General features: G+C 32.0%; 1 protein-coding gene and 1 long non-coding RNA gene across 2 annotated transcripts; one reads left to right on the forward strand and one right to left on the reverse strand.

Annotated features, from left to right (window-relative positions):
• Positions 1-639: 639 nt before the first annotated feature.
• On the forward strand, positions 640-3381 carry LOC127289509 (uncharacterized). Its single transcript, XM_051317477.1, has one exon. It carries the CDS (start codon positions 975-977, stop codon positions 3105-3107), a length of 2133 nt encoding a protein of 710 aa, XP_051173434.1. The 5' UTR covers positions 640-974; the 3' UTR covers positions 3108-3381.
• Positions 3382-15200: 11819 nt separating this feature from the next.
• On the reverse strand, positions 15201-15791 carry LOC127289529 (uncharacterized). The gene is made up of 3 exons (XR_007844192.1): positions 15697-15791; positions 15450-15584; positions 15201-15352 (listed from the first exon to the last, which is right to left on the reverse strand). It is a non-coding gene; the product is annotated as an uncharacterized LOC127289529 (long non-coding RNA).
• Between the last annotated feature and the right edge of the window lie 1658 nt (positions 15792-17449).

Genomic DNA, 17449 nt, shown 5'->3' on the forward strand with positions numbered 1-17449 from the left:
TCTAGATAAATTCGTGTGGCCGCTAGGGGGGGGTACATGCCTTGCTTCACTAGTCTCATGCATGGAAACGTCGTATTGCACAATCGTCCATGCGAAACCCACCAGTTCTTATTCAAAGTCAAGAACGTAAGAATATTAAATATTATATTTTAATTTATTAAAAATTATAGGTGTTTTCAACTCGTTGTATAAGCCTATAAGAAAAAATAGTTTTTTTGACCAACCAATTAAATTCTTTTTTTACTTTTTGATTATTTGTTTTGTAAAAGTAAACAAATCTAGTTTCTACATTTTTCAAAAATACGTTCTTTGATAATTAACAAACTTTTTACATTCATTCTATATTTTAAAAAAATATTTATAAAAAAACTTAATATTATTTTATTCAAAATGTCGTGTGTACCTCGGACGCACGCAATTCTCGTCCTCGCTTGATTTTACAGTCCTCGGCTTCGCCTCGCGGACTACAAAATCAAGCTCGGCCGAGAAACACGCGCTTTGCGTCCTCGGTGCAAAATATACTATTTCACTGTACTAGAATTTTTAATAAACTAAAATGTATCTATACTATTTTAGGTACACAAGCAATGGATATCGACGATTCAGGCTCTAGCGATTCTCAAGAGGAAGAGGTATATCCGCCGTCTTCAACAAGTGAAGATTCCGATGAAAGTGACGATGGGCAACTTTCTTCAATTGGTTCAAGGGGTGAACATAATCCCGATCCTGGTAATATTGGTGACATTATCGAACCAGCTGTTTTGAACGAACCAATTATTAACGAAGAAAATAATCCAGTGCCTGAAGGTAATTTCAATTACAATATCAATAATGAAGCCTTAAATGATCGTTTGAATATCGAAGATGAAATCCACTTTGGTGATGCAAATAATGAAAACCGTCGGACAAGATATCTCTGGGAGAATTTAATCTTCTTTCCTCAGTCAAATTTGAGCGTAAAAGATGTGTTAGCTATGACTAGAGGCTTTAGCCTCAGATTTGGCCTTTCATTGGAAGGTCGTTTAGCTTTAGTCAATTTATTGAAACTATGCGCCGGTCCTGATTTTGATAATTTAAACCTGTCAAATTATTTGATTTCTCGCGTATTTGAGCCTGAAGAAAAAAAATTAACTTTCTGCTTTTACTGTCCCGAATGTAAAGCAAATTTAATTTCAACCCACAATAAGAAAATGAACAACCCCGATGGTCTTTGCGATAAATGCGGTTCAAGGTGTAACTTATCCACAATGAAGGGAAAATATATTTTAATGGTTGATTTAAAATATCAAATTGAAAAGTTGTTTAAGCTTGATGATGTAAAAACTGCATTACTAGATTTACATAGGGGACAAAATCGCGTTATTTCAGAAAACAATGTTATTAGAGATTTCCAGGACGGATCATTGTATAAGAATGTTAATCCTGCGAACGCTAATGATATTTTAACTTTGAATGTCTTCTTCGACGGAGCAGTCATGAAGCGAAGCGGTACTGAAAATTTTTGGGCAGCTCTAATTCAAATGAATGAATTACCTATCGCGCTTCGAATGAAATTTATCATATTGTCAGGATTAATGATGGTCTCTAAAGAACCTCAACCCGATTTAATGAATACGTTCATAGAGGAACTTATAAAACAAATTGATTTGATTAATGAGAATGGAGTTGATCTAAAAATTGGCGGTATCACTTTAAATTTTAAATTCAAGATTTTGTTTGTTGTGGCTGATTCGGTTGCTCGCCCTATACTTCAATTTCGAATTCAATACAATGGATTTTTTGGATGCAGTTGGTGTTACCAAAGAGGAATATACACCAACTATGTTAGGTACCTCTTCGATCCTGACTTTCAAATTAAAACATATGAATCACACAAAAGAGATGTTGACTCTGTGCGCGCAAGGCAAGCAAGAGCAGTTATTAGAAGTATTAGGGATTTACGCAAAACTTTTGTTAATGGAGTAAAAGGCCGATCTAGTTTTTTAAATCTTATTCAATTTTTCGACATGATTTGGAGTTTTCCTTTGGAATACATGCATTGCATTCTTATTGGAGTTGTACAACATTTGTGGGATTTATGGATTAAGCTTGGTTATCTGTCACAGAAGGATATAGTAAAAATTAATGAACTTTTAAGTTCACTCGAAACGGTCCTCGAAAATCACAGAGTAATGCGAGAGTTTTCTTCCAAGGCCAAATGGAAAGCCACCGAGTGGAGATGTTGGCTTCTGTTTTTTGGCGTTCCCTGCTTTAGAAGAATTTTACCAGATAAATGTCTTGAACATTTCGCGCTACTCGTTAATACTGTCTTCACTTTGTTAAAAACAGAAATCACACCACAAGAACTTCTAAAATGCGAATTAGACATGGTGCAATTTGTTGGAGACTTTGAGGGTTTATATGGGAAAAATTCAATAACTTTCAACGTTCACATTTTACTTCATTTGGTTGAATCTGTTCGTCGTTCAGGTCCTCTCTGGGTAACTTCCGCTTTTTGTTTCGAAAGTCATTTACACGTTTTAAAGCAGTATGTCTTAGGTCCTAAAAAACCGGAACAACAAATGGCCACGAAAGCTCTCGAAATTTTGGATTATAAATTTCAAACGTCCACCGAGATTTTCCATTCAGAAGTTGCAAGGCAGTATTGTGAACAAATCTTCTCTGTTGCTCCGTTGTCACAATTTGCGACAAGAACTCCTTATGGCGTAACTTTTTTTGGGAGAAATTCGCGAATGGAAATTGAGAATCCAGTAAATGGGGAACAATTGGAAGGATATTCTTTCAATAAATGCATTTATAGAGGAGTTGTTTATAAAAGTATTAATAATACACTCTCTACTAAACGCAATGACACCGTATTTATATTGCGTTCTGGAGATGTCATTCAAATTCATGACATTATTCAAACAGCCGAAACATGCTATTTGTCAGTCGTTAAGTTCCGTGTAATTCCAGATAAACTCGTTGGGCACCTGTATAAAATTGAACAAAAAGAAAATGAGACTCGCTTGATCTCAATAACAGAGGTTTCAGAAAAATTAATTTATATTCATTGTGAAAAATCCAGTTATGTTTGTCGACTTCCGCAAAATATTGAAATTCAATAGATGTGGTATGCAAAATTTATTGTCTACAATAAAAAATCGAAATATTTCGATTGAGACTCCATATTATTTGGGAAATGTATTTTTACTTATCAGTGTAAAAATCTGTGTACGATAAAAACAAAAAATCTGTGCCGAATATTCTGCGTTGTACACATAATTTATGTTCTATGTATAATTCTTAAGACTGCGTGTAAATAAATATTTAATCTTTTCGTAGTAAATATATCGGTTAAGAAAAGAAAATATGTCATCGAAATTGATATGAAATACAAAAGCAAAGGTTTGTACTCAGCGTTTGTACTTAATAAAAAAATTATTTTCATTATAATCGTTTTACATTATTTTATTGTGAGACAATTATTCCTAATTATTTATAAATTTTACATATAGCAGTGTAGACGTAAATCACATTTTTGGTATGAACATACAAACTAAGTACAATTTAATAATTAAAATAATATAATAATAATGATTTAATTTTTAAAATTTATTATTTTGTTTCTTTTATATAATTTCTTAATTTACAGACTTCTATCACTGAACTAATGAAATAAAATGGGTTTTATAATTATATGTAATTTTTATTCTTTTCGTAATGTAACAAATAATTTAAGAATTATTTACTTACCAATTCATTTTTCTCTTTGAATTTTATCGATTTAAAACAATTCAAAATATTCACACTATTGAAAACCATAGAAATTTATTATAAAAAAACTATTTATTATTTTTAAACTATTTATAACTATTGTAAACTGTAAATTATCTTAAAAATATATTGTAATTATCATCAATTGTAATAATAATAAAATTAAATTGCTGTTAACTCTAAATCGTTTTAAATCTTGTTTAATCGATTTTTTCTAGAAGAGAACTTATGCGCATGCGCGTGTCGATTGAGAACGATTGAGAAAAGGTTTAACTTATTTACACAATTAAAAACGATAGAAACCGATTCAAAAAATGTTAACTACGATTGGAAACAATTGAAAACGATTAATTAATTGTCGCCCCTGAATCGTTCTCAATCGTGTTCAATCGATAATTCACTGAAATAGTAACATTTCTTTCGTTTCCTGTTTTTTTTAACTTTTTATATGGAAATTTAAATTTCGTTAATGCAAAATTTCTAAATTTTTCCCGTATAATTTTCCTCTTCAATTCAATACTTTTCATGTGTGAAAAGTAGTATATATTTTATTCATTTTAAATGCATTGTGATCTATCTTGCAGTTGGGACAATTGTGGATCAGTCACCCTGACGGTCATTTTGATAACTGGGCGACGTTTACGGGAAGGCAGGTAAAGGTTACGTGGTGTTGCACCATAATCATCCCTGCACAAAGCACCGTAAATACAAGTGTGCCTATACACACCTCTCCTCAACAAATTAGAAAATCCCAGCAGCTCCTCTTTTCAAAATATCGATGAAAACATTATTTTTTTTCAAAAACAGTAATGTTGCAAATTTTATTTTATTATATAAACAACTATCGATAATAATATGTATTTACACTTCGAATTAGTATGTCTAGTAACATATATACATGTAGAGAAGTTAATAATTTTTTTCATCTAGAGGTGCCGAGAAGAAAATTCAATTACGGCCTTTTGTAATTGAATAACGTAAAACGGGTCATCGATCGAATTCAACTTGTAACGATTCCAATATACTAAAAATTCCTTGTGAATTGATTCACCGACTTGTTCGGACCACAGTCCAAAGCCATCATTATCATCCAAAAATGACAAACATTGCAAAATATGATTCAGAATTATATGAATTTTCAGCGATTCGGATACATCAGTTGCATCAAAAAATTTCTTTAAATCTTCAATATTTTTAGCAAGATCTACATTATTTTTTCTGGTAGTTGAAAAACAACTATGAACAACTTCGTTCATTTTCTTGAAGGATGCCACAAAAGACTTCTAACAAATGCAGTTCTGGCACCATACACTTCTCAATCACTTTAAGGTCATCATTTTCTTCAAAAATAGGCCTTGTTTATTGTACTGTGAAAGTTCATCGCATTTTTTTTTCGCCGTGGCACACGTATTTTTCGTGGTCTTGTTTGAGATCGCCGTACGTCTTCAACTTGTCCACTACATTTTTTTTCTCTGATGATAGTTTCGATGAGCTAACTAAAATTTGATCCTCGGCGTCAACAAATTCTTTACAGCCTGACATCTCTAGTAAACACTGACATTGAAATTTTGAAGAAACCTTGACCCAAATCTGCCATAATTTTTATGCAATAGTTTCCAATTAGATTACGATTATCTACGACCGCTTCCAGTAATTCTTCGCAATCGGCATACACAATTGGCCTATTTTTTTTAGCACTGATCCCTTCAACATCAAAGATTCAACAGCCTACTTTATATAGGTCTTTTAAAATCTTGCCCTTCTCAATCGCGTGATTTCTGTAATTCTTAGGAATTGCTTTTTTTCCAGCGTTGCAACGTATGAAATTTTCCAAATTTCTCATTTTACTTGAAGATAATCCCAGATTATTTTGAAAATTATCCAATTTCTGAGTAGTAGAAACCGTTTTTTTACTTTCTTTTGGATTCAGAACTATTGTTGTATCGTATCGGCCAAAATTTTGCAGTTTCAACTTTTCTGGTTCAAATGACGATGATTCATTAATTTTATTTTTTTCTTTCAAAAGAGATACTACAACTTTATCTTGAACATTTTCGGGAAACTTCATTACTATATTTCGTCAATTATCCACCAAATCATGATTATTATTATTGCAATTATGACGCAAGCCTTTGCAAGTTCACCGCAACAAATTTTACAAATTTTAATATCTTTTTTTTCAGGTGTTTCAGAAACGTTTGTAGAATTAGAACTGTTTTTTGTGATCGAAGCTGCATAGAGACCATTTTCCGCATTTATCTCACTTTCGAATTTTCGTTTACAACCCTTACCTATAATTTTGCTTTTGAATGAGTGGTAGATCTTGCCGTTAAACAAATATAGCAGTTGCAAGGTCCTTTTGTATTCCTTGTTTCTTTCTGCAGCTGTATATTTTCATAGTTCGGAATTTTAATTCGAGGCCTATTGGTTATTTTTTTCTCGTATTCTTTAACGGTAATGCGACACGTATTACACCAAGCCAAAGGATATTTTGAATTTTCTAATTTGAACAAATTGTCAACGTGTCGCTGAATTAGAATTTCATCCTCTTGATTAATTTTGAAAAAGCTCAATTTTTTAGAACCACAAACTATTTTTCTTCCGCATGGGCCGCAAACTTTAAATCTGTTATCTTCGTGATCACAGAGATTCGTCGGCATTTTAGAGCAAAAATAACAACAAGAAATGACTTACAGATCTAGAAAAATTGAATTAACTAATTAAAAAAGATAAAAATTATACTTGTAACGTAGTTTTTTTAACCCCAAGTGATAAAAAAATTTCTGAGGGTTTCTCAGAATATTTTTTTGCACAATACGTAAAATAACATTTAAGAAAAGAGAAATAAATTGTATGGTTGATGTCTTTTTACTTACCTCGTATTTTCTAATTACATTATTATTTCAATATCGACAAATCAATCATTAAAATATCATAATAAACACGGATCAATATAACTTTACATTACATTAGGTTAGCTGAGTAAACACACTTCAACAAATGAACCACGTCTGTGTCTCATATACACTTTCTTTTTGTATCATTTTATTTTAATATATCAAACAATTTTTTAATTCCTTTTTGTAAAAATATTTTTCAGTAATAATTATGAAAATTTAAAAATATTTTTAAATATATGTACCGATAAATATATGAATACATGTATAATAATAGCACATTCGCTGTTTTTCGATTAATATCAAACGTTTTTATTTATATTTTAAAAAGAGGAGCAGCTGGGATTTTAAAAAAAATTGCATTTAGCAATTTTTGATGTGCTTAACAAAATGCAACCATAATTTTAAGTCGTCATTTTAATGAGTCTTGAATTTGTTGAGAAGATGTGTGTATAGGAGGATGAGTGACCCTAGGAAAAGACTGTCCTCTTTTGTTTCCTTTTGTATGGTGGAAAGCAAAGTATAAAATGACTGTTTATCATAAAAACAAAACTGTTGTTTCAAAATTATTTTTGTTGCTCCGATGAATACCATGAATCATTCCTATGAACTTGCAAACATGAAAGATATTTTCTTCTAAAAAAAAAAAAAAATTTCCCTTTCTAAAAAAAAAAATTTATAGAAATATCAGAATTCTTTAATACTCGTTTATTCAAACCTTTTTATTTTTTTGTAAAATTTATTTTTGTTAAGTAAGATTATAACTAAAAATTCTCATCTTCAAAATTTTATCGTATTCAATTGAATAATATGGATCTTTTCGATTATTAGATACAAGGGTTGTGACGCTACCACCATGAAAATGAGATAATGGTTAAGCACCTAATCATTGTCTCCAAACAAATTGAAATTAACATACCTTTGTTTTTAGATCACTGAGAGATGACCCCCAATTACCTATGCTTTACCTCATAACCAGGGGCCAATTCTCGAGATGTCGGACTGAGGGTGCCATACTTAGGGTTAAGCCTGGCAGAATGTCTTCTGTCTTCTGAAAAGGGCTCGCTTGACGCCAGGAAGCTGTTGGGTCAACATCATAATCTAAAATGCCACCAACTGCATTTTAGATCCTATACGATCCTATACGGTAATCGAGGTTAAACTATAATCAAACCTAACCTCGACCAAAATAAAGGTCAATCAACTGCAAATCGGCCTTGATTAGGCCGAGCCTACAATCCTGCCACATCATAACGGCAAGAGTTACTTTGGACTCATGTTACAACGATGTCACCACTGGTAGAACTCTATCTAAAATTTTCACGTCAACCAACATCTGGATCTTCCGAAGACAACTGTCATCTCACCGATAAAATAAGGTCTAGTGCTAATGTAATTGTTGAATTATATCATTTTGTTAAAAAGAAGATCGAATGTCGTCTCATATCTGCACACATAGGTACCTAATTTTACTCATGTGTACAGATATAGGTATATATATATGCCAGCATGTTTGAAGATAAAGTTTTTTTTCCAATTTTTTAATTTTAATATTTTTTTTACCTTTGGAATATTTTGGAATATAATTCTGTGAGTAATTTATATCATCTAAAACGAAAAGAGACTTTCGGTGCAACATTGTGATAAAAATCAACAATGATTGTTATATACGTGAGAAAAGTCTTCGGTTTCAAATAATAATATAGCATGAAAATAAACGCCAACGGTGTGTGAAAGAGTTGAATTAGTGATCTACCATTGCTGATTTTTATTATAATGTCAAGTGCGAAATTATAATAAGAATTATTAAAAAAAATAAATTTAATTAAATTTAGCTACCTTGCAACTACAAATGATGGAATGGGCGCCTTGAATTAAAAAAAAATATTTTTTTCCAATATTCCATGCACAGGAATTTTCGGCGTAACGATATAAGTAAAAAAAATTTAATTTTTAAATGTTTATTTTCACTACCATATTAAGAATATTTAAATTTGTTACATCCCGAGCGAAAGGCGAGGTTGAATTTAATTTTAATTAATAAAATCAATTTTAAAATTTTTGGAGGAATGGTAGGCTGATTAAGTCAAGTTGGTAAAGCTTGACCATTTATTTTTATGTGAGAACGTTTGTTCCTATCGATCCTACGGGGGTCGTCTTTTAATTTATTTTACTTACTTTACTTTTATAATTGCCTTGACTTATAGTTGTTAATTTAAATATGAATTTAGGTATATAAGAATCTCAGTGAAGAATTTTATTGATATAAATGTTGTATAATTTATTAATATAAATGAATTAAATCAAAATGTTACAATAATGTTTTATGTTAAAAGATGTTGTTACAAGAATTGTGAATTTTAAAATATAGTACTTACAATTACCTCTGTTCAGAGGGCAGAAACAAATATAAATTGACAAGTTGGCACTTGTCCTTGACGCTGTGAGTTTTTACAACTCCTGAAAAGGAACGGTTGAGACTTCCTCACAGTTTTTTAGTTCGTAAACTCCGAAATGCACACACGTCACGTTTGCAAAATCGTTAAATTGAGAATACACTAATACGACGATTAACAATAAAATTTAATAAATGACAAGCTTACAAATCTGGCGATGATGATTACTTGCTCTAATACCGAACAACGAGTAAACATATACTGTTTGAGATGCAAGAGTTACAGTCGTAATAATTTTAAAGTAACCGAAGGGTCAAACTTACGATGGTAATTTACTTTAAGAAATGAATTATAGAATGATTCCGGAGCAACTGACAAATGACAATGCATTTGCATGGGTTTTTATACTAGAAAATCATCCTCAGTGGGAGTAAATAAGTTCAAAGATCACCCCACCCCCAAGCTTGACTCTTAGATCTTTCATAGAATTAAGACAATTCTCAGAACTTAGATAGACACCTGCATCCTGTATCGCATAGCGCAAATATCGCTATTACATCGTCTACAAGCATCTTCCAATAGTACTACGCTCGAAAACTGTGTTGCGCCTCGCTAAACGCATACATGAGTCATAAGTCCAGTCGTTGCTAGAGAGTATTGTGCGTAGTAGTGTCAAATGGCATAGGTATAATTTCTAGGAATTGCCTACCAACACGCTTTCGATATTCAAGTCAAAGGTTAGCCTATGCTATTTGATGCAAGTGAGAAATTGAACTTTGCATAGAATTTTATACTTTATGCAGCTGCAAAAACAATTCCTAAGAATTAGCCAAAGAATTGCGTGGAAATCATATTAGGAAAGTTTTTATATTGAGCATTATTTATACTTTTGAATAATAGCGTTTTGTAATCTTAAAATATTGAAAATATGAGGTTTGTTTTTTTTATAATAATAGGTAATTGAATATTATATAATATTGCAAAAAGAAATAATTAATTTTGAAGAATTAGGGCGAAAACTAGTATAGATAGTTTTCGCTCTTGTTCAACAACCACACGCGATTCCTCAGCATAGCCCTTCTGTAGCGGGAGGTCACCTTCGGTGATGCATCTACGCGCCACATCTATACTCACATATCCATGCCTGTACGCACTATATCTATATATACATTGTTTGCTCGCGTCGAGTCATAGCATGCAGGCAGAGATATGCATATATATAGATATAGACACATGCAATGATATATATGAGTCAATGCTTCAATATAATATTAGAAATAATTATAATTTTAGATTATCAATTTTGAAAGATTGAGAGTAAAGCTTTGTTTACTATTATTTTTACTACTTATTATATTCCTATATAAATGAAATATATTTTAATAAATAGAAATTATTTTTGCTGGGATGTAACACCCCCCACAGCACCGACATTTTCCTGAAAATTTCCTAAAGATTTATTTGCAAACTTCGGAAACTTTAATTGCAAAGTTTAGAGAAAATTGTATAAAGATTTAAATGTCCAAAATGAGTAAATGTTTGGCGTAAAACTTGACGGAAGATTTAAATTAAATTTTCCAGAAATTTTCGACGCGAAAATTGAGTGAAGATTTAAATTAAAGTTTCGTGAAATGTTTGGCGTAAAAGTTGACTAAAAATTTTAATTAAATATTTATTAAAAATTTATACCGAAAGTTGAGTGAAAATGTAATTTAAATATTCAGTCAATTTTTGTGACGAACATTTCCTAAAAATTTAAATTAAATTTTCAGAAAAGGTTGGACGAAAATATTTGTAAAAAATACAAAAATAAAATTTAAGAAGTATTAATATTATTATTAATATTAACCCCTTGACAGTCCAGGGCCAATATGTGGCCAGAAAAAGTCGTGCCACCTTTGTGCAAGTGGCCATATATGGCCACCGCAAAAAAATAATACTAAATTTAATTTGATTCGCCTGAAATTTGTTACTCGGGGGTTTTTGGGGTCGCTGAATCCAAATTTAAAGTCAGATTTCAAAAAACAAAATGGCGGACCCAAAATGGCGACCATGAAAACTTAAACTTTATCAGATTTACATGAAACTCGTTGCTTAAAGGTTTTCTGGGTCGCTAAATTTGAATCAGAGGTCGGTTTTTCAAAATTCAAAATGGCGGATCCAATATGACAACCCAATATGGCGGATAATTTAAAAATTAATGCGTTTTGACCACAAATTGTTACTCGGGGGTTTTCGTAGTCGCTGAATTCGAATTTGAGGTCAGGTTTTCAAAATTCAAAATGGCGGATCCAATATGGCGGACAAATTTTTAAAAAATCAATCCTATTTGTCTGAAATTTGTTACTCGGGGGTTTTTGGGGTCGCTGAATTCGAATTTGAGGTCGGTTTTTTGAAATTCAAAATGGCGGATTCAATATGGCGGACAAATTTTTAAAAAATCAATCCGATTTGTCTGAAATTTGTTACTCGGAGGTTTTTGGGGTCGCTGAATTCGAATTTGAGGTCAGTTTTTCAAAATTCAAAATGGCGGATCCAATATGGCGGACAAATATGGCAGACAATTTGAAAATTGATGTGTTTCCAACGAAAATCGTTTTTTAGAGATTTTTGGAGTCGCTGAATTTGAATTTGATATTAGTTTTTCAAAATTCAGTAAGGAAAATCCAAAATGGCGACCAAAATTTTAGAAATAAATAAAAATCTGATGGTAGACTCCAAAAATGCAAAACAGTTGTTTCAATGAAGAGATGAAAGCTAGCAAATCTCTATTAATTCCGCTCTCTGCCAAACCCAGAGTCACGATTTTTTTTTCGGCCGAAACACATTACTTTTTACATTATTTGACATATTTGGTCACCAAATTTAATCCGCCATTTTGAATTTTAAAAAAACGACCTCAAATTCGAATTCAGCGACCTCAAAAACCCCCAAGTAACAAATTTCAGGCAAAACGGATCAAATTTTTAAAATTTGTCCGCCATATTGGATCCGCCATTTTGAATTTTAAAAAAACGACCCCAAATTCAAATTCAACGACCCCAAAAACCCCCGAGTAACAAATTTCAGACAAATCGGTCTGATTTTTTAAAAATTTGTTCGCCATATTGGATCAGCCATTTTGAATTTTGAAAAACTGACCTCAAATTCGAATTCAGCGACCACAAAAACCTCTGAGTAACAAATTTCAGGCAAATCGGTTTGATTTTTTAAAAAATTTGTCCGCCATATTGGATCCGCCATTTTGAATTTTGAAAAACTGACCTCAAATTTGAATTTAGCGACCCCAAAAAACCCCGAGTAACAAATTTCAGGCAAATTGGATTGATTTTTTAAAAATTTGTCCGCCATATTGGATCCGCCATTTTGAATTTTGAAAAACTGACCTCAAATTCGAATTCAGCGACCACAAAAACCTTAAATATGATGAAGTCATATTTTTTTGGAAACTTTTTTTTCGGACCGTTTTAGGCCCACCAGCGATTTTTAACTGGACTGCGAAGGGGTTAATAATAATAATACATAGATAGATAGATAGATCTTTATTATTATTATTATTATTATCAATAAAAAAAATTTACTATCTGGGATTAAAAATAAAATAAATATTATACAAACATTGTTGCTCTGCTTTGATTCACATTGAATCAAGCACTGCATGCTTGTTGAGCAAGAACTTTTAAAAACAAATTATAGGGTGCTGGGGATTGAACCTACATTCGCCGCGCGCTAGCTAAAGACCCTAACCACGACACTGCAGATATCTGTCTGAAAAAAAAAATGTTCCACACACTCTACAACTTACTGATAGACAAGTGATCCTACTTATCGACTCAAAAGTCGATAATATAAAGTTGTAGAGTGTGTGGAAGATTTTTTTTTTCTCAGCCAGATATCTGGCTTTCGGTATTTTTAAAATTTTTTAAATTTAATTTAAATCTTCCGTCAAGTTTTACGCCAAACATTTACTCATTTAGGACATTTAAATCTTTATACAATTTTCTCTAAACTTTGCAATTAAAGTTTCCGAAGTTTGCAAATAAATCTTTAGGAAATTTTCAGGAAATTTTCGGTGCTGTGGGGGACATTAATAAAAGAAAAAAAGACGCTTACCGTTGCTCAACATTGAGTCCCCAATGGTCTAGTCGAAATTGGAAACAATAAAGCTAAATAAATAAAACTATTATTTTTTTACGTTTTAAGATCATGTTGTTAGTTTAATCAATTAAAAATTTTACTTTTATAAATAATCTGTAAAATTATTCAAATTCAATTCAAAATTTTCATAATTTTCTTGCTCTTTTATCCGCTGTGTTATAAATAAGAACGCTCCCAAAAGTGGTCGTGGACTTAAATCAGGATTGAAAGTAAAACACCAAAATTAGAAAAAAATAAAATCGGACAAGTGCGAGTTACACTCGCACTGAAATCGAGGGTTCCGTACTCGAAGCGAACTTATTTGGTATAAAAACAAATGTTTAAAAAATATGTGTTGTATGACAACTAATATAAGTGATACAAAAAGGAACAATTTTGTAAAATTCAAGAAAATTGTTCCTCTTCGTATCACTTATATTAGTTGTCATACAACACATATTTTTTAAACATTTGTTTTTATACCAAATAAGTTCGCTTCGAGTACGGAACCCTCGATTTCAGTGCGAGTGTAACTCGCACTTGTCCGATTTTATTTTTTAAAAAATATTTTACTAAAAAAATATAAGAAACATAATTTTATTTCAACTCGCAATATTTTTATTGTATTTACATTTTAAAAATATATTGAATATTAAATTTTATCTTTCTAAGTCAAAAAGAGATAAAACTTAAGATATTGATATAAGGCTAGTAGCTGCTTGTCAAGGAAAAATCGAAAGTTATCTAAAAAATAAAATTTGTTTATTAATTCCAGAAAAATCAACTCCAATCATCCTCGCTATATTTTTTTTGTAATCTACACGTAAAAATACGTCAAAATATATAAATTTGAATCACTGTAGAAAAACTTTTTTCGTTTTTTGCGGAAAAATACATTTTTTTCTGAAATTTATCATTTTTCTTCAAAAATTTGATAAAAATTGATCATCAACTCCAATCGCGCTTACATTTTTTCCCTGTATTTTTCACGCAAAAATTGAGTTTTACAGCAAGTATGAACAGTCTGGATTGAATATTGTGTGCGCTAGGGAGAATAAATCATTTTTTTCGAAATTTTTGATTTTTCCTTGACAACGCTATGTAAATTAATCCGAATCAAGTTCGCTACAATTTTCCTGTAATTTTCACGTAAAAATACGTAAGTGTGTCAAATTTGAGCTCTTTATGTCAAAAGATGTGGCCGCTAGGGGGGGGGTACATACTCATTTTTAGGTATTTTTCGTAAAAATTCATGGTTTTTCCTTGACAACGCTATGATAATCAACTCCAATCATGCTCGCTATATTTTTTTTGTAATCTACACGTAAAAATACGTTAAAATATATAAATTTAATTTCCTTTAAATAAAATTTTGTTCGTTTTTGGTGGAAAAATACATTTTTTCCCTAAAATTGTCATTTTTTCTTGAAAAACTTGATAAAAAGTTAATCTTCAACTCTAATCGTGACCGCTTTTTTTCCCCTGTATTTTTCCCGTAAAAATACATTTGTATACTAAATATGATCTGTCTGGGTTGAATATTGTGTGCGCTAGGGAGAATAAATTATTTTTTTCGAAATTTTTGATTTTTCCTTGACAACGCTATGTAAATTGATCCGAATCAAGTTCGCTATAATTTTCCTGTAATTTGCACGTAAAAATACGTAAGTGTGTCAAATTTGAGCTCTTTATGTCAAAAGATGTGGCCGCTAGGGGGGGGGGTACATAGTCATTTTTAGGCATTTTTCGTAAAAATTCATGGTTTTTCCTTGACAACGCTATGTTAATCAATTCCAATCAAGTTCGCTATAATTTTCCTGTAATCTACACGCGAAAATACATATGTGTACTAATTTTCAGCCCTCCAGATAAATTTATGTGGCCGCTAGGGGGGGGGTACACGATTTCAAAAAAACCGATATTAATAGGGTTCCGAACCGAGTACGGAACCCTAAAAATTAATTAATTTTAATGCAACCATCAGAAATACAAAATGATATAAGTCGTGAAATAAATGCGAATAATATTAAGAAAATTGTTTTAGATATTCTGGTCATGCAGTTTTAAATGAGGGTAAACACCTAGTGTTGCCATCATTATATTGCTTTAATGGGTTGCGGTCTTCGGCATTGGCACCCAAAACTCGGTCAAGTTAATGTCCCAAGACTGTAAATATAAAGAAGAAAAAAAAATAATTTTTTTTGTTCTAGCCTATTAGTTTATAATATAAGATTGAAACTGCACATCCCTTCTTTATACTAACCAATTGCCAATATTCACGTCCGGAACACTCTCCGAGCCCAGCCCAATAAAATACCTGTATGTAAACAGGCTATACTGTTGATCTAGAGGCTGATAGCCGCCGCCTCTCGGAACGCGAGGAAGCGCGTTGAACAGGCTGAAAGTGAATACAATTGTAATCATAAATAAAATAAAACAAATATAAAAAAAAATTTATTAAAATTAAATATAAAAAAAAGGATCATATTCGATTAAATGGAAATTCATACCGTATAATGTTATCATCCTCGCCTAGCCGTTTTCCTTCAATTAATGGCAACAACGGCAAATGTACTGGCACCAAAAGAGGAGTCCGAGAACCGCGCTGTCAAATGATTTAAGTAATTAAAATCAAAATTGATTAACTAAAGGAAATATTTTCTTTGCAATCCAAACAATGAAGTAAAATTAACATATTTTAATTGTTGTTGTTTCGTTACTGAATTAAAAGTTAATAAATAAACGGCCCCTACTAGGCAATAACAATTTTCGCCATTCATGAAATTAAAGTAATAATATTACCGGCGCCCAAAATACGATCGCGCGCGGAGAGACTCGTTATGAAACCAGACGTCCTGAATGTCTCGACGCCAGGGGGCATCTTCCCACTCACCAAATTTGATCAAAAACCTATTTTCGAATTTTTTTTATATAAAAATTAATTTATGATAAACCACTTTAATTAGATAAAATAAAAAAAAATACAATTGAAAATTTATTTAATGAAGTTTTAATAAAAGAAATAATAATTACCCTTCACCACCGGTGCTTTCGGCTAATGAGCTTAGGCTCATGAGCCCGAGCTTGAGCCGATGTAAATGAAGAAATTGAGGCACTACTGGCAATGGTGTAACTGCGCTCGAACTTTCCAACTCTGCCATTTGCTGTTGTCCCTGATCTTCCGAGTAATTTTTATCAGGACTGATGTTGAAAAGCTTCCGGAGCATTTGGAGCCTACTCATCGAGGGCATAGATGTCAGACCGGTGTCGGATTTTCGCAAAGGTTCCGATGTTCCAGCCTGGTTCCCGGCGGAACTTTCAACATCCCCCACCACACGCACATTTTCAAAACAATCAATGCCAAAAATTTTCATTTAACTTCTGTTGCGGCTAATATAGTATCGCTCCTCCACCAAAAGTCTGCGAATCTCTCTTGCACGGCCAGCCGAATCCAAAATTTTCAATAACTCCTCATGAGTAACGCCAGATAAATAATCGATTCTACTGTATCTATCATCCTCTGAATCGGACATTGTCCCACTTTTTCTTAAATGACACGATACGTAACTGATTAACTAACGCGAAGACGGCCACCTACGAACTGGCCTGCGGGGACCTGTGTCTATACCGCGGCGGTAAGGGTGACATGATCCACGGCTCCAAGACGAATGCTGTTATCACGGTTACCTGACACCCATGCATGGTATGCATAATGCCAATTTAAAGAATAAAATTTATGCTATGTATATTTTCTTTACAGGGATGCCTAATTTATTCCATCATTTGTAAGGCAAAATTTAATATTATAATTGTTAATTAATAATAAAATTAAATAAAATGTACAACCCTTGTCGAGTTCAAGAGCTTCAAGTTATCGGGGACTATAACAGGAATTTCCCTGGTGGTTTGTAACGTCAAACCTTTTACATTAATTTAAATAATAATAATAATATAATTTTTCAAAATTTAATTTCGAATTTCCTTGGAATTGCTTTATTTTTCCAAAGCAAGTCCAAGGTAGCGCAAGTGCCTGAAATTTCCCTGTGTAAGCATCCCCAGTATATTCACCTATGTGCTTCTTTAGAACATTACTAAATACTTGAAACTAAATTATATTTCAAAATCAAAATTCTTATCTTTAGCTCTTGAAGCCGGCACAGGTTATTAACCTTTTCCTTAATTATAATTAATTATTTATGCATATGGGATAACACAGCCCCACAAAAAAAGTGTCCTGCGCTGCAGACCAGACTAGTCATTTCC

This window comes from Leptopilina boulardi, unplaced genomic scaffold (genome assembly GCF_019393585.1).
Source record: "Leptopilina boulardi isolate dan_hultmark-lab unplaced genomic scaffold, ZJU_Lbou_2.1 LbouV2_44, whole genome shotgun sequence".
Taxonomy (NCBI): domain Eukaryota; kingdom Metazoa; phylum Arthropoda; class Insecta; order Hymenoptera; family Figitidae; genus Leptopilina; species Leptopilina boulardi.